This window comes from Ambystoma mexicanum, chromosome 2q, assembly GCF_040938575.1.
Source record: "Ambystoma mexicanum isolate Mex_15411 chromosome 2q, UKY_AmexF1_1, whole genome shotgun sequence".
Lineage (NCBI taxonomy): Eukaryota > Metazoa > Chordata > Amphibia > Caudata > Ambystomatidae > Ambystoma > Ambystoma mexicanum.
Genome location: NC_090924.1, coordinates 1,189,749,355 through 1,189,773,209, shown reverse-complemented (window position 1 = coordinate 1,189,773,209; position 23,855 = coordinate 1,189,749,355). Strand labels below are relative to the sequence as shown.

The 23,855-nt window shown below is 48.1% G+C and overlaps 1 protein-coding gene across 1 annotated transcript in view; it reads right to left on the bottom strand.

Moving 5' to 3' along the window:
• Window positions 1-23,855, bottom strand: part of PLXDC2 (plexin domain containing 2) — a 1,961,518-nt gene that overhangs the window by 36,833 nt on the left and 1,900,830 nt on the right. Inside the window, exon 13 of the mRNA XM_069648589.1 lies at window positions 7,555-7,715. Coding sequence (XP_069504690.1) covers window positions 7,555-7,715 — 161 coding nt within the window. The remainder of the gene's footprint in view (window positions 1-7,554; window positions 7,716-23,855) is intronic.

The following is a 23,855-nucleotide window of genomic DNA, read 5'->3' as shown; positions in this document are numbered from 1 at the left end:
ATGGACATTTATTGCCATATTATGTCAATTATGGTTGAATGTCAGGTATTGTCATTATATGAAAAGTAGGTACCCTAAATAACCTGTTGCTGCGATAATAGAGTATCCAAGAATCCAATAGATGCAAGTCACTTTCAGTGCACATGAGAATTAATGCTTTAATGATAATGATTTGTAATGTATACAGCTATTTCACCAAAACGCTGTACATTGCTCATATTTACATTCAATTATCATTCCAAAGAAAGTTGGTAGTCAGTTATCAACCTTGAAAGAATGAAAGGCTGTGTTGGCCGTGCCAGGGTTTGAACCTGCAACCTGCAGATCACACACAGAAAACAGCAGCGAGCACTCAAACCATTGAGCTATTTTACCGCTTTGCTATTAAAAATGCAATGCCACATAAGAAAGCATGTGAAAACTTGCTGCCCAATGTAGGTCAGACACACAATAACACAAATTGTGTTTGCTGTAGCCTTGATGCAGAGTAAAGAATGCCATGTCACAGTAAGACATACCTAGAATGACAGTTCCAAATGGTAATCTAACCACATAATAACACTTATCATGCTTAATTTATCAGCTACCCAGCAAAATATACAATGCCCCAGTAAGGACTGCCTGCACCCAAATGCCAGTCTAGCCAGGTAATTACACGTATCATGATTGCTTAGTCAGAGAATGGGGGTACTGTTGCGTGGCTACAAGATGGCCACTGCTTGAGACAGCTCTGTCTCAGCAATACACAAAATCCTTCATCATCCTTCTTTTCGTGGCTCAATCCTCATACAGACATTCGTAAAACATAGACATTGACATACTGCCTTCTCCTACGCCTTTTCAGGAGTCCTGAAATATCTGCAGGAGCACTTGTGGCACTGCAGCTTGGACCGTGGTTGTACTGTCCTCTGATGCCAAACACACCAGCCATCTGCTGGGAGCTGCGGACCGGACGCACACCAGCACTTTGGATCCAGAGTGCCACTCCATCTACAGCCGTGACCCGTACCAACCCTGGGCCCTCAAGGCTTGTGAGAACACACCCGTGGTGCAGACCATGCACCACCCTTGCTCTCCCCCTTCTCCCCTCGATCCTCATGCCAATGGCCTCCCATCTGATCACAGCGGCTTGGGTTAGGCACTGCGGGTGGTGAGGACCAGCGCTCCCGGTCACTTTGGCGCTCTTGATTGCATCGGAGGTCGGACACTGCAAGGTCCTTGGCCCCATCCAGGCTGCACTACACCCAGTGGCAGGGCACCTCAGGCTGCGTGGCACTACCTTAAATTCCAGCCAGCGTAAAGCCCCCATACCTTCTCTGGCTCCAATAAAGGCAACCTGACAGCACCATCATGCCAGCGATGTGGTGGGCCTTCCCCTATGTGGGGCCACAACGGCACCATCTTCTGTGTTTATGGCGTCGGGGTCTCAGAGCCACAGGCAAGCCCTTGCTCCACCGCCTACCTGTTCACATCCCTTGGGGGCCATGTCCTCCCTTTGCTCCCCCGCAGCTCAGTCTTTGCAGCAAACTTCATCTGACTCTTCCAGCCTGCCCTTTGGGTCTGCCCTGCCCTAGCTGAATCCTACAGGCTCCTGATAGCCTCAAAACCAGACTCTGAGACACCTCCATTGCTCCTACCACAACACCATTCTAGCTAAGGCCACTCACGGCATGACTATCCCAGACGTCAGTGCACCTACAATGTAACATAATGGGGAACAATAAGAAATAGCCCAAAACTGACCACTTTGCACGCCAGGACCATGCATACCCAACCTGTTGCACCCATGGCCTCAGGAGTGGTGCATTTGTGCACCCTGAACCAAACCGTCTTGCCCTGAAAAGCAGCACAGGCAACCTTGGGGCCAAAATCGACATTCTGACATGCATAGTAGAAACGTCCGCTAGTCAAATCGTTAAACTGTGTGGCTGTATAACTGAGGCAAAGCAATGTGTCAGGGAAAATTAGGACAAGACAAGCTCCCTGCCAAGACAGGTTGCAGCACTACAACAAGCGGTAAAATGGGTGGAAGCCAAGAATTATGTTCTTAATCAAGAGGGCACATCACTCTCCTGGCCCTAAACCACCACGGGGTGCACCTGATAGGCCCATCATTGCAAGGATCCTTAACTACAGGCATAGAGACACCCTCCTCAGGACGGCCAGAGACAAGGGTGAATTAAGGTTCGGATCGGCAATCATCAGAGTGTTTCCGGATTTCAGCCCCTTAGTACATAAACAGAGGAAGTCATTTAAAGCGGTTAAGAATTAACTCAGGCAGAAAAACATACGTTACACCATGATGTTTCCTGTCAAGCTGCGTGTCGTGCACAATGGCAAGACTTGCTTCTTCACAAACCCGTCATTTGCGGACTGCTTCATCCCCAAATTAGCAGATCCTACTGAGAACCAAGCGGACCCCAACCGTTGACAACATTGCCACCTCCACTTCCTTTAGTTGTGCTACAAATCCGTAACTGGGGCCATCTGCTGCATTTGCTAATACCCTTGACAGAGTAGTTGTGTGTCAGCCTCATGAAAGTGGATTCCCTCGAGTTATAGTTGGTCATTCGAGCTACGAGGCCACTACAAACACCATCCATGGGCACGTGACCCCGAGTCGGAGTGAAAAGATGCTCCTTGCTATTTGCTGGCTCTTGAATCCCGAATAGTGATGTATCTATACCACGCAAAGATGAAAATAAGATGTTGTTGTTGGTTTTCGAGCTGTATGGCGGTGACCAGCACCCCATTGGCACAGCCGCAGCATCTTGTTACTTAAGAGTTAAGGTTTTTGGAGGTGGGTAGTATACCACTAGGTTTGTGTTTCTGGCGTGGGTGAGGGTGGGTATCTGGCGGGTGTTATGTTTTAGGTGCATATGAGATTATTGTTTTACACTACAGGAACATTTGGTGGGGAGGGGGTTTGGCCCCCCTGTGAACCCTCTGTGGCAGAGATCCAACCCGCACTAGGGAGCCCATATGTCATTCCATTATTTACATAGCAGCAATGGATTAACCCCTTACTATAATGTCCTGGAATATCAGGGGACTTACCAATAATACATCATTTTGTTTTGTGGTTAACCATGCTAAACTGCACAAAGTAAATGTTTTGTGCCTACAGGAGACACCTTGCGAGGGCCAAGGTCTGGGCAGTACACAGATACTCCTATTTGTCCCTGTCCATGGGCGTAGCGACCTATATACACCAGTCCGTGAAGTTACGTCTTCATGACAAGATACAGGATCTTGAAGGACAATATATCATGCTTGCTGGGGAATGCTTGGGTGCTAGAATGCTGTTTGTTAATGTTTATGCTCCAAATATAGATTCACCTGAGTTTTTTCATAACTGTGCTGCCATGCTTTATTCAGTTGCTGCATATGAGGTTTTGTGTACAAAATACACTACCTAGGGCGGCCGTAGATTGGACCGACATTGCGGATTCTATGGGCCTAGTAGCCATATGGAGGTATATGAATCCGAACAACAGGGAGTTCTCATTCTTCTTGGGGGCGCACGGCAATGCCTCCAGGATAGACTATATCATGTTGTCAATCCCATTGGGTACATTCAAAAATGCTACCCAGAATACTTTCGGACCATTCCCCGATTTTGGTTACAGTCTCTTTCACCAATTCAACACATCACCGCCCCACTGGTGGTTTCGCCCACGTGCTCTGGAGGATGTGATATTTTGAGAGGGTATCCAAGAGGATATCAATGAATACTTCACGGTCTACACAGAATCATTCCCCAACTTTAGAATGGTGTGGCCTTTAAGGTTTACATAAGGGGTTGTTGTATCCCCAGAGAGGGTGGGTACTTAAATCCCTGAGATCGACCTTACCCCGTCTGGAAAGTGAAATAAAGGATTTGTAACATAAACAGATACAAGGTAGGGACCCACACCTGAAAAACCTTGTGTGAAAAAAACGTTGTGCTCATTCAGAAACAGCAGCCAGGGAAGATAGGTATCTGGGGGACCCTGTGTTGGCAAATACTCTGAAGGTGGTAGACCCACTCATACTCTCACATGGGCAATCCGTAAACACACGAGCCAGTGAGGAATATTGGAGATTGCCGACCCAGAAGGGCTCCCTGTATGGTACTCTGGTGAAATAAATAAAATCTTCAGAGAGGTACTATAACCTGCTGTATTCTCCCAGTTATCGGTCTCCTCTGGGGGAATCAGTGCATACCTGGATTGCGTTGCACCGAGATGGTTAGACCCAGCAACGGCGGATTTGATGAATGCTCCCCCTTTCATGGCAGAAATCTGGAAGGTTATTGATAATCCCCCTAGCGGCAAGGCTCCTGGGCAAGACGGCATCTCGGCAAAATTCTATAAAGAATACGCAGACATCCATGCCCCACAGTTATGCCGTATTTATGAATTCTATTTGTCCGTGGGCCTCTTGTCCATATCCACTAGGACAGCAGAAACCCTACCAATTGCGCATGTTGCAGACCTCTGTCCCTCATCAACAGATAATAAAATCCTGGCCAAATTGATGGTCGATAGACTCCTCCCGCATAGGGGTGCGTTGGTCCTCCCGGACCAAGCAGGTTTTATCCCAGAAAGATCTGCACCAAACATTCTAAGATGACTCTTCACCATGATGCATAATGTACAGGAGGAAACCCCCATAGTGGTGGCAACCTTGGATGATGAAAATGACTTTGACTCCAATCGAATGGCCCTTCCTATTCAAAGTTTAACATATATTGTGCCTGGGCCTACACTAAAACAGATGGGTCAATTCACTGTACACCTTGCCTCAAGCCTCGATACTATAGAACCAATTGCAGTCAGACACCATATTGCCTATGAGGTGAACGAGGTAGGGTTGTCCCATCTCTCCAATTCTTTTTGCCGTTGCGGTTGAACCCCTGTCATGCGCTATAAGGGAATTCCACTCACATAGAGGGGTGAAGATATACTCACACATTTAATTGGCAAATATCTACAATGTCTATGTGATACCACACTAAGCTGTTGACTCCTTTAAAATGCATCAACTGCTGACAGTTATGATGGCATACAAACCATATAACAATGTGTATCCGCATAGGTCATAGGAAGGAAAGCACGTTAGATAAAACAATGGCAGAATGCTGACCCTCTCTACCTAGAGGCAGTTCTGAGTGAGGATCCTCCACCTGGGCAACCTGTAATAAAGAGTATTAACAAGCCCAGTCCATTAATGTTTAACGAGTCTTGTTTCCTGGTGAAAATGTTCAACTACCACAATGTACCTGAGTTAGAAGAGTTTCTTTGATGGTTCATTGATGGATCCCTCGAGAGTGGACTCCCTTTAAAGCAGGAGCAATAGGGTATCGAGATTCCTCAGAGAAATGTGAACACTTGCGTCGAGAATGCAGCTTCGATCTTCCCAGTGCTCGTCGACAATAATCCGAGGAGGTCCGGGGAAGATGTGGCATGTGGTGCACATCGATGCGAAGTGTTCGGTGCTGCAAAGAAGACTCAGTGAAGAACGTAGGCCTGCAGCGGGTATCTGGTGTCGGCGTCGATGATCAGGACTCGACCATTGCTGAATTTCAGATCTTCTTTTGTCAGCGTTTTTGTGGACTTCGGGTGGTGGGAATCCCACCGGGGGATTCTCCTCGGTCGTTGATGACCTCTACTTTCTCCGGCTGGACAAAGAGGTTGATGGTGATGGCAAGGGAGCCCTTCATTCAAAATGTTCTTAGCCAAAAGGTGGAGGGTTTCGGCTCTGGTCATCGAGCAAACTGTGCCTGCTTCTGGGCAACTCGACTCGATGGGCTTCCAGTGGTCGCGGAAATCCTCCGAACCCCGGCCGACGATGATGGACTTCGATACCCTTAAATTTCCTGGTGCTTTACACCATGATTTCTCGATGCACCCCATCTCTGGTAAACAGCCTTTCGGGACTGGCTTCCAGGATGAAGATCAGATTCTGCACAATGTTCCCTCGTAGCTCAGGGATAGGTCCTCTCTTGGATCAGTCCTTGACAGACTCAACAGCTTTTAGATTTTGTCATCAGAAAGCAGCTGCAAACCTTCTTCCAGCTGAGCTTCAAGGATAAGCAGCTTCATGTTTCAACTTCAGCTCCTGTACAAATTGGGAAGTGAGAGGTCCCAGATATACACATCTGTCCCTCATTCACTCTGCTGAGCCAAGCTCAGTCAGCCAATCAGACAGAAGGGCATTCATGTAGGCAGGCAGCCAATCGGGCTCACAGTGCTTGCAGGCCATTCACTTCCACCCAGATACCCATAAGAAGGAATGTGGATTGGGGCAAGCACCCAGCATTTCAGCACACCCCACTGCATTCATGTCAGTTTCAGGCAGGGCTGTCTCATTCTTTGTGTTACCCACACAGAAACCAGACACTCATAACATGGAATGCATATTGGTCGCACACTCCATTCACCCAGGTCCTACCCCAAGGGTGTACTCAAAACATACACTCACTGGGAAGACTCCGGATAGTCTGGGAAGTCCACATTACCATGTATGGTTCTTCCACCCAACAGCCTATCAGGGGAAGGGAGTCAGGGCTTCCCAGGCCTTTGGTATAACAAGGTAACAGATAATAGAATCCAAGAAGCCACAGGGGCCATCCTGCCTTCTATCAGGAATCCATTGATTCCTATAGCAGGCCCTGGGTATCCCAAAATGAAGGATACTCAGAGCACCTGTCAAATTCAGCATGGAGCTGCCACCACCCATAGCCTGCTTTGTGGGCCACACACAGGTGCCCAAAAACAAACACTAGGAGTACAGGGTTGTATCCCCACCTAAGGGTGTCATAAGGGAAACCCAAGGGTCTCTGTTCACCACAACCAAAAAGAGGGAAAGCTGCACTGCAAGGAGTCCCACATGGACTCCTGTGCAGAAAACAACACAGAGCACATATGATAAGAGAGTACAGGACAAGGACATGGAGGCCGTGTCCCTCCAATGCATTTCCAGCATCACACCTGGCACTGCCGTAGTGGTATTAACTGTCCTTTCTTGGCAGCAGGTACAAAATTGGGCAAATACCTGGGGGCATTTAATAACAGTGCCTGGCAGATGACTAGTACTTAAACACAATCCAAAACTGTTGACTTTGCCAATGCTTGTTTTTAACAGGACTTCATTGAAAGAAATCTATATAGTTTATACATGGAGTGGCTGGGAGCAGTTCTGGCTAAGACACTTTTATAATAGCAGTAACATGTTTATATCTCCAATTACTGCTTTCAAAGAAACACTGGCAGGCACTTTGAGTGCAACTTAAATCAACCTCAAAGAGTTCTAATGAGGAGGTGTTTTTAGGGCGGATGGGCAGGAACTGGCTTGGAATGGCCACAGGGATAAACATGGCCACGGGCAGTCAATGGGTAGGAAAATAACCAACTACAAGCTTTGTGTCACTCCTCATATTCCATTTCTCCACAGCTGTGCTCTAAAGCAATAATGATGGCTCATAGGTGGTGCAAGAGCCACCTTGTAGCTGAAGCAAAAAATAGTCCAATGCAGCTCATGTATCTATACGCGCACACCCCTATGACTTACCTCAATGAAAAACAGACTGGCTGGTGATGTTGGATGGTGGTACATATAAATCGTCACAAGGATGGCTGCTGCCACAATGATGACCAGTAAAAGAATTCCAATAATTAAACCAGCATGGAGAGTTCCGTTTTTCTGCTCCACAGCACTGTCATCTGTTGATGCTACAAGAATGTCACAGATAAATTACAGTTAAAACATTGATCCAAGTATATGTTCAATAATGTCTCAGATAGGACATGATACATTACAAAACGCACTGAACTATTGTGCAAAGTATAGGCCCTTTATGGCCACAGTCGAAGACAACCCATCTGTCTAATTCACATGAAGACTATGCCATGATTTCACATAGACTGCATTTGTGCACGCATTTGATTAATCCCAAAACGTAATGCTTAGCGTATCTGAAGCGAGATGAAAATGAGTCTAAAGACATACGTCAGATATTCATACAACTAGGAGTCAAAACGCATGAATACTGCTAAAAGAGTTACTCTATTTCTAAAAAAAAAAAAACAATGTGTGGTTGTTCCTTGTGGAGTGCGCTTAAGGTGTGGCTTTTTCCTGTAAAATAAAAAAAAAAGAAAATTAAACCCCCCCCCCCATGTCATTGAGGCTTTCTGCACATGTCGTGCGTGGCATAATTATTAGACTGTTTATTTCGAAATACTATAGTTTCACAAAACAACAAATCCATACAATGATTAAAACGAATCCATAAACATTCAATAAATAATATCATATAATAATAAAATCCCTTTATACAAAATAAACAATCATTGCAGATATTTTACATAATTGATCTGAGCCACCAAACTTGCTTAAAAAATGTTGCCACATTCACACTCATAAAATCATCAGCCTCATAATGAAGGACTGTCAAGGCTTCTCGGCACCTTCGGGATTCCTCATGCAGGGGCCAGAACAGCATAAACCTATATACAGTGCGTTGGGGCCATAATCATGTTGACATTTTCTATACAAATGGCAAAATGAATGAATGAATGAATGAATATAATTGCCTCAATCCAACTTCAGGAGCATCTGGAAAAAAAGAAATCCTGTACTGAATGATGTTTAATCCAGTTTTAGAACACTCCACCGCACTGAAACTGCAAACAAACCTGCTCCTAAATTGTATGGACCAAGTCTCATCCACCCTACTTGTGTTACTTGACCTATCAGCAGCATTTGATACCCTGGGCCATGCTATATTGCTATCAAGGCCCAAGGAAATTACTGATATATCCAAAAATTCCCTTCAGTAGTTTGCCTCATTCCTATTCGATTACACAACTTGTGTCAGGATCAAATGATCTGCGGCTTACACTTATCAACTGGACTCTCAACACCACTTAGGGACAGGGAGCCAGGGGGGCAGGTGGTGCAGGGGGCACAGGAATTCAATTTAATTCCCCCTGGACTCTTGTACCTCCCCACCCCAATCATCCAAGCTTCCCTTCCTTTGAATAGCACTTTTATTTGTTTACTAATATTTTCCCTGTCTCTCTTCTTGCTGTCTATCGTCTCCCTGGCTGACCTACTGACTTTTGGAACATCTTGATCTTCTCCTATCCTATCCCATCTTCTCCCGTCCTGCTCCCCTTTCTTCTTGGGGACTTTAATCTCCCTGCCACTAACTCATCATTCCCTCTGCTGCTCTTACTTGCTGAATCTTATCACATGCACTTCCTTTCTTCTCCTCCTTCTCTTATATCTGTTTCTTGCTTAGACTTAATCTTTTCTTCATTTTCCCCCTTCCCCCTCTAATCTTCCCCTTCTATACTTATAATCACCTACTTCTCTCCTTCTCTGTTTCTGCTCCTGCCATCCCTGCCTCCCATCGAATGTCTTTTTGGATCCTAATCTTTCTTCTTTTGATTATTCACCTCCTCTCGTCTTTGAATTTGCCTCTTCCACCAATCTTGCTCTTCTCTTCCTTTTTTCCTGGCTTGGCTGCTAGTACTCTCCATTCTTCTGTGCTATCTTTGCTTGACTCAACTTTCCCTTTACACCTGTTCTCTCCTACTTGCAAAACCTCCCAGCAGTGGCTCTCTCTGGGACTTATCACCCTTTGACGCAGTCTGTGTAAAGCTGAGCGGCTATGGTAAAACTCTCACTCCCCTCTTCATCTTGCTATGCTCACTGTGATGCTGGAAATGCATCGGAGAGACAGGGCCTCCGTATCCTTGTCCTTTACTGCTTTTTTTGTTGTGTTTTCTGCGCAGGAGTTCATGTGGGACTCCTGGCGGTGCAGCTCTCTCTCTTTTGGTTTGGTGAACAGACCCGTGGGATACCCTTATGCCAACCCTGGGTAGGGGTACAACCCTGTGCCCCTAGTGTATGTTTTTGGGCACCTGTGTGTGACCCACAGAGCAGGGTATGGGCTGGTGGCAGCTCCGTGCTGAAATGACTGGTGCCCTGAGCGTCCTCAATTTTTGGATTCCCAGGCCTTGGCATTGGAATCCGTAGATTCCTGACGGATACAAAATGGCCCCCATGGCCTCTTGCCATGCCTCACCTGTTACCTTGATCTTCCCGAAGTCCCGGGAAGCCCTGCCTCTGTCCCTTCCCCCTGACTGGCTGTTGGGTGGAAGTTCCATATATAGTAGTATGGGGAAGTGCCGACCAGACTGGCTGGAGCCTTCTCAACGACCGTATGTTGTGGGTACGCCTGTGGGTGGGACCTGGGTGAATGGAGTGTGTGACAAATATACATTTTATGTTGTGGCTGTCTAGTATCTGGTGGTTGACACAATGGTTGAGACAGCCCTGCCCGAAACGGTATGAATCTAGCTTGGCGTGTTGAATGGCTCGGTACTTGTCCCAATACACATAACTTGTTGTAAGTGTCTGGAGAGAAGTGAATGGCCTGAATGAACTGTGTGCCTGATTAGCTGCCTGCCTGCATGAATGATCGTAGTCGTGATTGGAAGTTTGAGTGTGACCCAGCGGAATGAATGGGAGATCAACCATATATCTGGTGACCTCTCACTGCTAGGAATCGCGTTCAGAAGCTGAATTCCACTACGACGAGTAACTGGAGTAACTGAAGCTTGATCTTGAAGCCCTGCTGGACAAGAAGAATTGCTGTTGCTCTCATTCATAATCTGAAAGCTGTTGTGCCTCCAAGAACTGAACCAGAGAGGACCTGGTAAGGCGCCCTCTTCCCGAACTACGAGGGACCATTGTGTACAGCTGATCTTTGCCTAAGCTCCCTGGTAGACAGACCTTCGACAGGCTGCCGACCCGATACGGGGATTGCTGCGGAACTCCAAGGAGAAGCGCCCGGACTGTTGTCCGCCACTGTCGACGACCGCCATCCCCGACTGGAGCTGCCGTGCTCCCGTTGCCTAAGAACTTAATTGATCCAAGGACGCTCTCATCCGCATCGTCGCCGTTGTATCCTGCTGGAGAAGGCCTGACCATCGACAAGCCGAGGAGCATCCACCGGTGGGTTTCAAGCCACCCAAAGACCACAGAGATGCCGACGACTCGATGCCCATGCTGGGCCACTGTCCTTCCAACTCTTTGCGGTCCAGAACTATCGACACTGAGGTGCCCCTCACACCTCTTCCTTGCAGGACGTTTACGCTTCCCTGTCAATGAGCACCGCAAGGAACGACGCGGCCACTTCACCATCATATCTCGACCTGTTCTCCGTCGGACATTCGGCGACCCGTGACTCCCGCCTGAAAGGGAGGGCACTCAAGAAGGGCCGTCGATTCCCCGACGAGGAACGCTACAACGCCAGGTACTGTGGGGTTGCAGAAATATTGGAAAGTCTTGTGTGAACAATATATGGACTGGGCTTGTATCTTTGTTCTACAGATTTCCCAGGTGGGGGGATCTCCACACAGAACTGTGTCTAGGTATCGGAGCCAGTATTCTGCCAATTGCTCCACCATCTTGCTTTCCTTCCTCTCTCTACTGCTGGTTTCCTCTTTATTTTGATCTGTGTGTCATTCTGACCGTATGCACTTTAATGAGATCTGATAATGTTACTGGTACCACTTTAGAACTGTATATTTTTACCATTGTTGATTTATGAGTACAAAGTGAGTTATCGTGATACTGTACATCACCTTGAATATTAATTATATAAAGACTGCGTTTTAACCAATGCAGTGTGTGGATATTCCTTTGTGGGTGCTTGGGGACTAGACTGTACTTAAGAAACAGCCTGCATCACCTCCTGAGAAGCTAGGCCTTGATTGCTCCACCACGTTTACCAATAATAGAGAATCTTTGCAGGGGTTCTCTGTGCCTCTCCTCTAACATATAGAGAGCGGAAGTACAGACCCCCTTCCGGTCTTTACAGCTGGTGGCAGCGGTGGGATGCTTATGGTTTTAAGAATCAGTGTATAACCATGCTACTTACGAAGGATAGCTGCACTTTGTTAAATTAAGGTTTAGTCGTGTACAAGATAACTGCATTACAAGCATTGGAATCAATTGCAAATGGTAAATTGACTCGGATGAGCTTAGAGGCTCTCCAGAGTGCTTGTGAAGCCAGGGAGTTAGACTTTTTGGATAAGTCTAGGGCTGAGCTGATAGCGGCCCTCGTGGACTACCAGATCGATTATGAAACTCTTGAAGGGCGGGGATGCAACCAATGAGGACTCTAACCCGGGAGTTGTCGCCGAATCCGATTCTGGCAATGCCACCATTCCTTCTGCCTCTGTTCCGAACCCCAGCGCTTCCTTAGAGCTTGAGTTATTAAGGTTGGCCTTTGAATATCGCAAGTTGGAAATAGATGCTGAACTTAAGAAAGAGGTGTTGGCACAGCAAGTGGAGCTCAAGAATCGGGATCTTAAACTAAAAGATAGGGATCTTGAACTCAAAGATAAGGACCTTGAACTCAAGAACCGGGACACTGAATGTCAGCGAATCCAGTTATAGAAAGCTCGAGTGGAGAATTCAGCTAAACCAGTTGAGAGTGTCAGGTCCCCAGCAACCAAGTTTATGAAAGATTTGGTTGGTGTGTATGCAGAGGGTTCTGATATCCTCCAATCGATTGAAGCGTTTGCAATGGCTTGTGCAATTAACGATGCTGACAAGAGAGATTGTGTTTCTTAAGCAGAGTGCCTCAAACTGGAAATGACTGTATTCTGAAACTGAGTGTGGAAGAAAGGGGTCAGTATGTGTGCATGAAGTCTGCCTTAATCACCAAGTTTGGCAAAACACCTACCCAATATCTTAAACGGTTCAGGGATTTTAAGAAATGAGAGAATGTGTCTTGAGTTGACTGGGTGAGTGCTGTGCACATGAACATGATGGGGTGGATTGATGGTTACAAAGTGAAAAAGTTTGTTGAATTGTCACACCTCTTGTTTTTTGAGCATTTTTCAGATGCCTGTTCACCAGAGCTGCGTCACTATGTTGCTGACCAGAACATTTTGGGCCCCTTTAAGCTGGCTAGGTTGGCTGACAAGTGGGTCTCCCACTGGGTGTCCCCTAAGGACTCCAGTGGGAAGGACAAGGACAAAGAAAAGGGGGCCTCTCAGAAAGACGAGGAGTCCCAGAAGCAGTCACAGTCAGCTAAATGAAAACCTTCCTCTCCGAAGACCCAACAACCTAGTGGGGATACGTCTGTTATGGGTGGGAGTAAGAGTAGTGGTCCGCCTGCAAAGCAGGGTCCAGTGGCTCCAGTACCGTACCCCTCACTCCTGGCACTTGTTTGGATTGTGGGGCTCTGGACCACTGAAGGGGTGACCCCAAGTGTAAGGGTAAGGCACTTGGAGTCCAGGCTGCCAGCCTGACCAACCCCTACTCCATACCTGAGGTGGATGCCACTGTCCTCCCCTCCTCTACCAGGATCACATTCGGTGCTCCCGTAGAGATTTCCTTAGTGTCCCTTGGGGCCTGGGACCAGTACACTGAAGAACTGGCGACTATCCCACAAAACACTCATAGTTTATTGAGAAGTGTCCTCCTGAATGGCCAGCCTTCTACTGGTTTGAGAGACACTGGGGCAAGCATGACAGTGGTGGACAGGACCCTGCTCAAGCCTGAGGACTATGTAGGTGCTCCTCTGAGAACCACCAGGTTAGCTGGTGGGCCTCCCAAATTATCGCCTGTAGCCTTAGTCAACATTACGATTGGAGACAAGACAGCAAAGCTTCCGTTCCTGGTTCAGGACAACGTGCCTGCAAACATTTTGTTGGGAAATGATTTGGTCGAGTTGGGGATGATCATGGATGGTTTACCCATGAATGCTGTGGCGGTCACCCGATCGCAGGTCACACAGGGTCCGGCTGTGAGCCCGGTACCCTTGCCGATGGGGAAACCCAAGGCTCGAAAGAAACAGAGGAGTAAGAAGGCCACCCCTGTGGAGGGAGCCCCTGCTCTTTCCGCTGTTCCGACAACACCCATTGGGATCCATGCTCCGGACAGGTTGGGTCCAGTGGTAAATCCTGTCTCAACTCCTGTGGGAGATGAGCCAGAAGACTTTCCTGTGGGAGAGGCTCTTAACCCGGAGGATCAACCAACCTTCAAAGCTTGTTAGCTGAAGGGAGACCCTCCCGGGCGGACTTCTGTAAGGGACAGAGATACTGCCACTCTCTCGAGGGTCTGAGGACACAGGCCCTTTCCCAGGCACAAGGAGACGCGCCTAGGACATTTTGGATTTATTGGGAGGGTGAGCTCCTTGTTAATGAGCCCACTAAGCCTGAACCTGGTGCCCTCACGAGGTTGGTGTTACCCCAGTGTTAGGGAGAATTCTCTGTATAGGCTAATTTCCCAAACCTAGTGAGTCCCGCAGCAGCTTTGCTGGATTTTTGGGGTTTATTTTTTTTCTCCTGCTAAGAGTGAGACTCTTTTTCTCCCACTCTTAGGAATGATTTGAGAATGTCCTTTGACTATGTAATGTGTTTTATGGGCTATGGGGTATTTTACTCCATAGGGCTTCAGGTGTTTTTGGTATGTGTGTTACACAGCACCCTCAGTGCAGTAACACAGGGGTGTCATAGTGACCCCCAAAAATAGACTCCATACCCTGGAACTGACTACTGTCTCCCAGGGCATGTAAAGTCACCATTGGCTTTACTAGTCTCAAATTGTGAACAGAACCAGTACAAACCATCATATTGTGGAAGTACTGGTAGGGGTAATTAGATTGCCCCTGGGTCTGTTTTCCAAGTGGGAGCTGTCCAGTCCCCCCTTGTCGAGTTTCTGAGTGGTGGCAGTGGATACCACGCAAAATATTCCACCAGAATATTTCCTATGGGATTTTCCCATTCATTTTAAACGCACCACTTGTTTGGTGCAATGCTAAAGTTACCGCCGGGTTATTTATTTAATATTTATTCCCCGGTTGGGTCTTTTTCCCAGGACTCGGTTTTACATTGGAGTTTGTGTTCGCCTCTGTAACTCCAACCCAAGTCGAGCCCTTTGTTCCACTTTTGGCGGGCTTCTGCACAGAAGCCTCCAAAAGTGGTGCCACTCTGTCTGGGTCTACACGATGTGTGGGAGGGGGGAATAGGCACCCTGGACTGAGTTGCCTCGACAACTCAAGTCTCACTCTTGTGTGATTGGCCCGGTGGTGAGCCGGGCGGATCACCACTTAGCATGTTTGATTGACAGCTAGGACTGATGAATAGGGGTTTTCTGCATAAAAGCAGGGCTTTGGGGACTGGAACTTGAGAAGTCACCACAGGACCTAAAGAATCCGAAGAGGGAGAAGCTGAGCCGACCTGCAACGACGACACCACCGGTGGAGCCCTGCTGAACCGACTCACCACTTCCCAATGACAGAAAAGACCTTCCAGGAGAGTCTTCTTCCTTTGAGCTGGTGGGGTTAACCAGTTCGCCCTTTTTTCGCCTTTCTGGATCTTCTCGTGGTCGATTTGCCCATGCCAAGCACCCCGGCGGCCGGATAGCCACGCTTCACCACTACCGTGAATAAAAGAGTAGTACCTTTTAACCAGGAAACTCTGCGGCTGGTTTCTTCCCTGGCAATGCAACGACCTCCAGCTTTCCTCCATGTCGAGATCTTCTCTTCCCATGGACGAAGCACTGACTTGCATCCGCTGCCAGGAACAACTGCCCCTGCTGGAGCTTTCTCACCATTTCAAGTACTGTGTCCCGCCTGGTCTCCCTTGCAACAGACCGTCCAAGGTGTCCCGTAAATCCTTGACTCTCTATCCTGGGGTGACCTGTTAACTAACTTTTCTGAACTGATCTAACTCCTTTTTGAACTATCTGCAAAGACTTTTAAAGTGTACTTCAACTGTGTTATCTTGGGCACATTCTGCCTTGCTCTCTCCAAGAGTGGGCCTGGTGTATGAACTTTTTGCTCTACAGTAGACCCCGCCTTTCTTGACTTGCTGTGGTTCTTTAAAAGTGTTGGTGTTGTGTGTTTTCCTATTTCTGCCTTTTCTCTCCCTTTTTAAATAATTATTGGAGTGCCATCTTGGTTAAGCGCTCACCTCTGTGTTGATAATAAGTGGTGTTCTTTTCCTAAGACTTGTCGAATAATTAATCAGGGAGGTGTATATACTTCCAGTGACTGTGTTTGAACTTGCTTGACATATTAGTGCCAGTGTATTTTTACAAGTGTGTTTTTAAATAAATAATTATATACTTTTATACCAAAGCTCTGGTCAGTGTTTGCTTGTGCTACTGTATTTTTGTACCTAATGTGTATACTCTATATACTGCCTAACTCTTCTTGAGAGACGTCTGACTGCTCAGCCACAACTACCAGGTAAATCTGGGTGGTACAGACTGCTACCAATTGGGTTTTCTGCTAACACCTGTAGTTTTAAACTTTTGCAGTGGTCCCTAAGGGAACTGCACAGGTTTCTGCCTAACCTCCAGGTTTACAGGCCCTTCCTGCTGCAGTTGACGCATGAGGTGCCCTTGGCTAGTCATCTTTGTACCAAGAAGACAAAGCAGAGGCTCTCGCCCCATTTTTACTGGCCCCTGATGGGAGTAGAAGTGGAGTCCCACTGCAGGACCTGCCCAACTTGTCAGTTGTCTGGCAAGACTGGAGGCAGAGTCACTGCCCCACTGCAACCATTGCCAGTGGCTAGCGCACCATTTGAGAGGGTGGGCATCAACATCATCGGTCTCCTTGACCCTCCCACGTCGGGTGGACATCGGTTCATCCTAGTCTTGGTAGATCATGCCACCAGGTACCCTGAGGCTATACCCCTTCGGACGGTTACAGCCAAGGTAGTTGCCAGGGCTCTCCTGGGCATTTTCCCCCATGTTGGATTACCTATAGAGGATCCAACTTCATGTCGAGTTACATGAAAACCATGTGGAAAGAATGCAGAGTAATTTACAAATTCTCCACCTCTTACCACACTCAGACCAACGGTTTGGTTGAGAGATTTAACAAAACTCTCAAGGTCATGTTAGGTGCTTTGAAAGAGCCCCTCGGGAAGAATTGGGATCTTCTCCTGCCATGCCTGCTGTTTGCTTACAGAGAGGTACCTTAAGAGGGTGTTGGTTTTAGCCCCTTTGAGTTACTCTTTGGACATCCCGTGAGGGGGCCCCTCGCCTTGATCAGAGAAGGTTTGGAGGCCGCCCCTCCAGGTCCCGCCAACCAAGTGGGGGACTATGTGTTAGGTCTCAGACGGAGGATGACACAGATGATGGGTTAGGCAACAGCAAATCTTAAGGCCAGCCAGGAATTGAATAAGTACTGGCATGGCCTTAAAGCATCGCAAGTGGATTGGACTCCGGGACAGGAGGTCCTCATGATGGAGCCTACCAAGCCTCAGGCTTTGGCAGATAAATTGACTGGACCCTTCAGGATAATCTCCAAGATGGGTGAGGTCAATTATCTGGTTGACATGGGAGCCTCGGGGGTAGCCCCTCAGGTATTTGTTATGTTAACAGGCTCAAGCCTTTCCACAGGCGGGCCGAAATCTCATGTCTCTTGCTAGCTTCAGGGCAAGAAGAGGATGAGAGCGAGCCCCTTCCTGATTTGCAGCATAGCAACCCTCAGGATGGCTCAGTGGAGGGAGTACTTCTTTCTCCCGATATGACAACAGAGCAGCAGAGGGCCGGCAGGGCTTTGCTCCAGCAGTACGCCTCTCTGTTTTCACTGACACCAGGCCTTACACCGTGGTGTAGGCACGAGATTGACACTAGTGACAGTGTGCCTGTCAAAAGCAGGTGCTACTGTATGTCAGATACTGTAAAGAACCACATCCAGGCTGAGGTCGCCAAGATGTTGGATCTGGGTGTTGTTGAACCCTCAACCAGTCCCTGGTCCAGTTCCGTGGTCCTTGTCCCCAAGGCAAGTTCCCAGGCAGCTACCAAACATTGGAGGTTCTGTGTGGACTACCGAGGAGTCAATGCCGTCACCAAAACTGATGCGCACCCATTGCCCCGGGCTGATGAGCTCGTGGACACGACAGGTGCTGCCAAATTTGTGAGCACCTTCGACCCTACCTCAGGCTATTGGCAAATAGCTCTGATGGACCATGCCAAGGAAAAGACGGCGTTCTCAACACCAGAGGGACTCTACCAGTTTAGAGTCATGCCTTTGAGGTGGAAGAACACCCCTGCCACTTTCCAGAGATTAGTCAACCATGCGCTCAGTGGGCTGGAAGCCTTTTGTGTGGCTTACTTAGACGAAATTGCCGTCTACAGTTCCACATTGGAAGAGCATTTGACTCATCTGGATAAAGTGTTGCAGGCGTTAAAAATGGCTAACCTCACTATCAAGGACACCAAGTGCCAGATAGCTCAGGGGAAAGTCACGCATCTTGGTTATGAGGTAGGAGGGGGTCAAATTCAACCTCTTCCCGGTAAAGTACAGGATGTACATGACTGGGAGACTCTCACTACTCAAACCCAGGTGGGAGCCTTTTTGGGCCTCACTGGGTATCATCGCAATTTCATGGCAGACTATGGAACCATATCTGCACCCCTGACAGCTCTGACTTCACCCAAACATCCGAGGAAGGTTAATTGGACGGAAGACTGTCAGAGGGCCTTCGATGGCTTGAACGAAAGTCTGTGTAGGGCACCCGTGTTGTGTGCGCCCGATTACAGCAAGCCCTTTATCGTTCAAAGTGACGCCTGCGACACCGAAATTGGAGTTTTCTTGTCCCAGTTAGATGACAAAGGAAGAGAACATTCGATCATATTCATCAGTAGACAACGCAAGGGTAGGGAACGTAGGTGGGCTACTGTTGAAAAGGAATGTTTTAGTATAGTTTGGAGCCTTAGGCATTTTAGACCCTACTTACCGGGTCTACCTTCAAGATCGAAACCGATCATAAGCCCCTTAAGTGGCTTATGCAGATGAAGGGTGAAAACCCAAAACTGCTCAGGTGGTCCATTAGTCTGCAAGGACTAGACTTTACCATTGAGCACAGACCAGGGAAGAGTCACGATAATGCAGATGGCCTTTCCAGAAGGTATGTTGAACGTCTGGATGAGGGTGTCTATCTCGTGGGAGAATAGGCACCTTAACCTCAGTCTGGGGGGGGGGCAACTGTGATGTTGGAAATGCATTGTAGGGACAGGGCCTCGGTATCCTTGTCCTTTACTGCTTTTTATCGTGTGTTCTGTCGTGTTTTCCGCGCAGGAGTTCATGTGGGACTCCTGGTGGTGCAGCTCTCTCTCTTTTGGTTTGGAGAAAAGACCCGTCGGATACCCTCATGGCACCCATGGGTAGGGGTACAACCCTGTGCCCCTAGTGTATGTTTTTGGGCACCTGTGTGTGATCCACAGAGCAGGGTACGGGCTGGTGGCAGCTCCGTGCTGAAATGACTGGTGCCCTGAGCGTCCACCATTTTGGGATGCCGAGGCCCATCATTGGAATCGGTAGATTCCTGATGGAGACAAAATGGCCCCCATGGCCCCTTGCCGTCCATCACCTGTTACCTTGATCTTCCCGAAGTCCCGGGAAGCCCTGCCTCTGTCGCTTCCACCTGACCGGCTGTTGGGTGGAAGTTCCATATATAGTAGTATGGGGAAGTGCCGACCAGACTGGCTGGAACCTTCTCAACGACCGTATGTTTTGGGTACGCCTGTGGGTGGGACCTGGGTGAATGGAGTGTGTGACGAATATACATTCTATGTTGTGGCTGTCTAGTATCTGGTGGTTGACAAAATGGTTGAGACAGCCCTGCCCGAAACCGGTATGAATGCAGCTTGGAGTGTTGAATGGCTCAGTACTTGTCCCAATACACATAACTTGTTGTGAGTGTCTGGAGAGAAGTGAATGGCCTGAATGCACCGTGTGCCTGATTGGCTGCCTGCCTGCATGAAAGACCGTAGTCATGATTGGATGCTTGAGTGTGACCCAGTGGAATGAATGGGCGATCAACAGTATATCTGGGGACCTCTCACTGCTAGGAATCGTGTTCAGAAGCTGAAGTACACTCCGACGAGTAACTGGAGTAACTGAAGCTTGATCTTGAGGCCCTGCTGGACGAGAAGAGTTGCTGTTGCTCTCCTTCACAATCTGAAAGCTGTCGTGCCGCCAAGAACTGACCCAGAGAGGACCTGGTAAGGCGCCCTCTTTCTGAGCTACGAGGGACCATCGTGCACAGCTGATCTTTGCCTAAGCTCCCTGGTAGACAGACCTTCGACAGGCTGCCGACCCGATACAGGGATTGCTGTGGAACTCCAAGCAGAAGCGCCCAGACTGTTGTCCGCCACTGTCGACGACCGCCCTCGCCGACTGGATCCGTCAGGCTCCCATTGCCTAAGAACTTCATTGATCCAAGGACGCTCTCATCCGCATCGTCGCCGCTGTATCCTGCTGGAGAAGGCCTGACCGTCGACACGCCGAGGAGCATCCACCGGTGGGTTTTCTGCCACCCAAAGACCACAGAGACGCCAACGACTCGACGCCCTTGCTGGGCCACAGTTCTTCCAACTCTTTACAGTCCAGAACTATCGATACCGAGGTGCCCCGCACGCCTCTTCCTTGCAGGATGTTTACGCTTTCCCGTCAACGAGCACCGCTAAGAACGACACGGCCACTTCATCATCATAGCTCGACCTGTTTTCCGTCGGATGTTCCGCAACCCGTGACTCCCGCCTGAAAGGGAGGACACTCAAAAAGGGCCGTCGATTCCCCGAAGAGGAACGCTACAATGCCAGGTACGGTGGGGTTGCAGAACTATTGGAAAGTCTAGTGTGAACAATATATGGACTGGGCTTGTATCTTTCTTCTACAGGTTGCCCAGGTGGGGGGATCTCCACACAGAACTGTGTCTAGGTACCGGGGCCAGTATTCTGCCAATTGCTCCACCATCTTGCTTTCCTTCCTCTCTCTACTGCTGGTTTCCTCTTTATTTTGATCTGTGTGTCATTCTGACCATATGCACTTTAATGAGATCTGATAACATTAGTGGTACCACTTTAGAACTGTATATATTTACAATTAATGATTTCTGAGTACAAAGTGAGTTATTGTGATAGTGTACATCACCTCGAATATTACTCATATAAAGACTGTGTTTTAACCGATAAAGTGTGTGGACATTCCTTTGTGGGTGCTTGGGGACTACACTGTACTTAAGAACCAGCCTGCATCACCTCCTGAGAAGCTAGGCCTTGATTGCTCGACCACGTTTACCAATAATAGAGAATCCTGGCAGGGGTTCTCTGTGCCTCTCCTCTACCATATAGAGAGAGGAAACACAGACCTCTACTTACACTCACTATGTTGCACTCTTCTTTTGACCCTGCCTACTTATTCCTAAAAAATCATACTTCTCAGAACTCATACTTTCTCTGTCTCACCACCCTTGTCACCTCCATCAGCTCCTTCACAATATCCTCTCTCCTAAAGCCCCTGATCTATCTGCTTTCTCACTCCTTTCTTTTCTGATTTTGCAAACTACTTTATATCTAAAGTAGCTAATCGTCGCTTAGCTTTCACCCCCTCTGCTACTCCTACCCCCTCTCTCTCTCCTGCTCCATTGCTACATTCCTTTTCATCATTCGTTCCCATTTCCGACTCTGGCACATATACCCTGCTAACTCATGCTCATCCTACTGCCTCTCCTTCTGATTCCCTCCCCTCTTCTCTCATCCCTCAAGTGCACCTGTAAATTCTTCTGTATCCTACCTCTCTCATTAACTCCACCTTTGTACATGCTTGCTGTCCTGCTGCCTTTAAGCATGTGCTTATTCTTCCTATCCTCAAAAAAATTCTCTTGACTCATCTTCTGCTAATTTCCGCCGTATTTCTCTTCTACCCTTCCTTTCCAAAATTCTTGAACAGGCTGCCTATTACTAGGAAACCCGTTATCTGAATTTTCACTCTCTCCTCCCTTCTTTGCATTCTGATTTTCATCCATCTCAATCTACAAAGACTGCTCCCTTCCATGTTTACAATTCTCTCCTCACAGCCCGCCACTCCAAACATTCTAATATTCATATTATTCTTGACTTGTCTGTAGCATTCAACACTGTGGATCATTCTTGTCTTTTTTCATCTCTTTCCAACTTGGGTATCTCAGGGTCTGCTCTTAAATGGTTCCATTCTTATCGTTTACAACTGACCTATTCCTTTCTTCTGCCTCACTTCCTCTTATTTATGCTGTCCCGCAAGGGTAAGGTACTCAAGGCTCTTTTCTTCTCGCTTTACACTGCTCCCCTTTTCGACTTCATCTCTTCCTTCAATCTCTCTTTTTATGTGTATGCTGATGACACTCACATCTTTCTCACCTTGTCCTTATTTGATTATGTGCTTCACTCTACTCTCTCAAACTGTCTTTCAGCTGTCCAGAACTGGATGTCCTCATTTCCTACATCTCAATCACTTAAAAATGGATGCTCTATTCTTTCCTGCCTCTACTATTTTGTCCACCCCACTCCCCTTCCCTCTCCTTCCCCCATCCTCTTTTCCGTTTTTGCTATCAGCGCACATCTTGGGCATTATCTTTGATCCTTTTCTCTTCTTATCCCTTCATATTTCTTCCATCGTCCACTCTTGTCGCTATCATATGATATGGTATGTATAACACGCCTATACACAAGTGTTTCAAGGCGCAACGAGGCAAGGGAGGACAAAGACAGCAATCTTACGAGGCTAAGTGATATTGAGATTGCGCTAGTGCACGGGAGAGGGGAGGGGGAAATGTGCCACGGGAAGGGGTGAGGGGCAGAGCTGTGCATGGGTTCAAATTAATAGCAAGAAGTGCGTCCAGCAGGTGGCAAATGCAAGGGTAAGTGCAGACAGCAGGTGTCTAATAAATGCAGGTAGGCAGACTGTAGGGTTGCAGATACAGACCCAAGTGCAGTGGTTATCAGGAGGCAGTGCAGGTGTGCAACTGATTGGGCAGGGACCTGCGCCCAAAATCAGAAGGTAGCCAGCTGACCAGTACAATATCAACAGGAGATCAGCAGTGGAGAGGAAGACAGAAGGCAGAATCAAAGAGCACAGTCTTGAGGTGCTTCCTGGTTCTTCTCAAGTTTCAGAGAGGCAGGGAGGCTGTTCCAGAGGGAGACCCCAGCGAAAGAAAGAGATCTACCACCAACTGGTTGCTTGGAGAAGCAACTAACCCTGAGGGAGTTGGAGCTGGAGGAACAAATAACTTGCGTAGGAAGGTATTTACAAAGAGAGAGTTGGAAAATAGAAGCAGGCATATTTAGAAAGAGGCTGTTGCAGTAGTCCAGCCTAGAGAGAACCAGAGCTCTAAAGACAGTGGGCCTCATTACGACCCTGGCGGAAATCGCGGTGCAAAATGCACCATGGAGCACGGCGGAAAGCTGCCGATAGCGCCATGGGGGTTGGCGGATTTTCCGCCCCATTCCGACCTTGGCGGGGCGGTAAATCCCCAATCCCCATTTTACCCTTCCCCATTCCCATTTTTGCCCCATAGGGTATAATGGGAGTGGGGAAGGCGTTAATTACGCCACCGTAAAATACGGTGGCGTAATTAACATCAAGGTCCCGTAGCGCCATGGATTTCTCCGCCCGGAAAAACCAGGCGGAAAACGGCTCCATGGCGCTACGGGAACTCGTAGTAGGGCGGATGGGTCCGCCGCGAATAACGCTGGCGTAAACCCACTCCGCCAGGGTCGTAATGAGGCCCAGTGTCAGATTCTGGGGGAAGGAGAGGAAAGGAAGAATACCTATGAGGAGGTGCAGTTGGTAGTTTGACTTCTTAGAGACGTCAGAGATGTGAGGAGAAAAGGAGGGGTTCTTAGCCTCACAGGTCAGAGCAGGAAGAGGACCAAGGGAGGCAGTCCAGAGAGTGACAGAAAAGGAGGGTGCAGGTATGCCGATGAGGAGTATCTATATCTTACTGGCATTAAGGCAGAGATCATTGATGGCACACCACTCCTGGATAGCAGATAGACAGTCCGCGTAG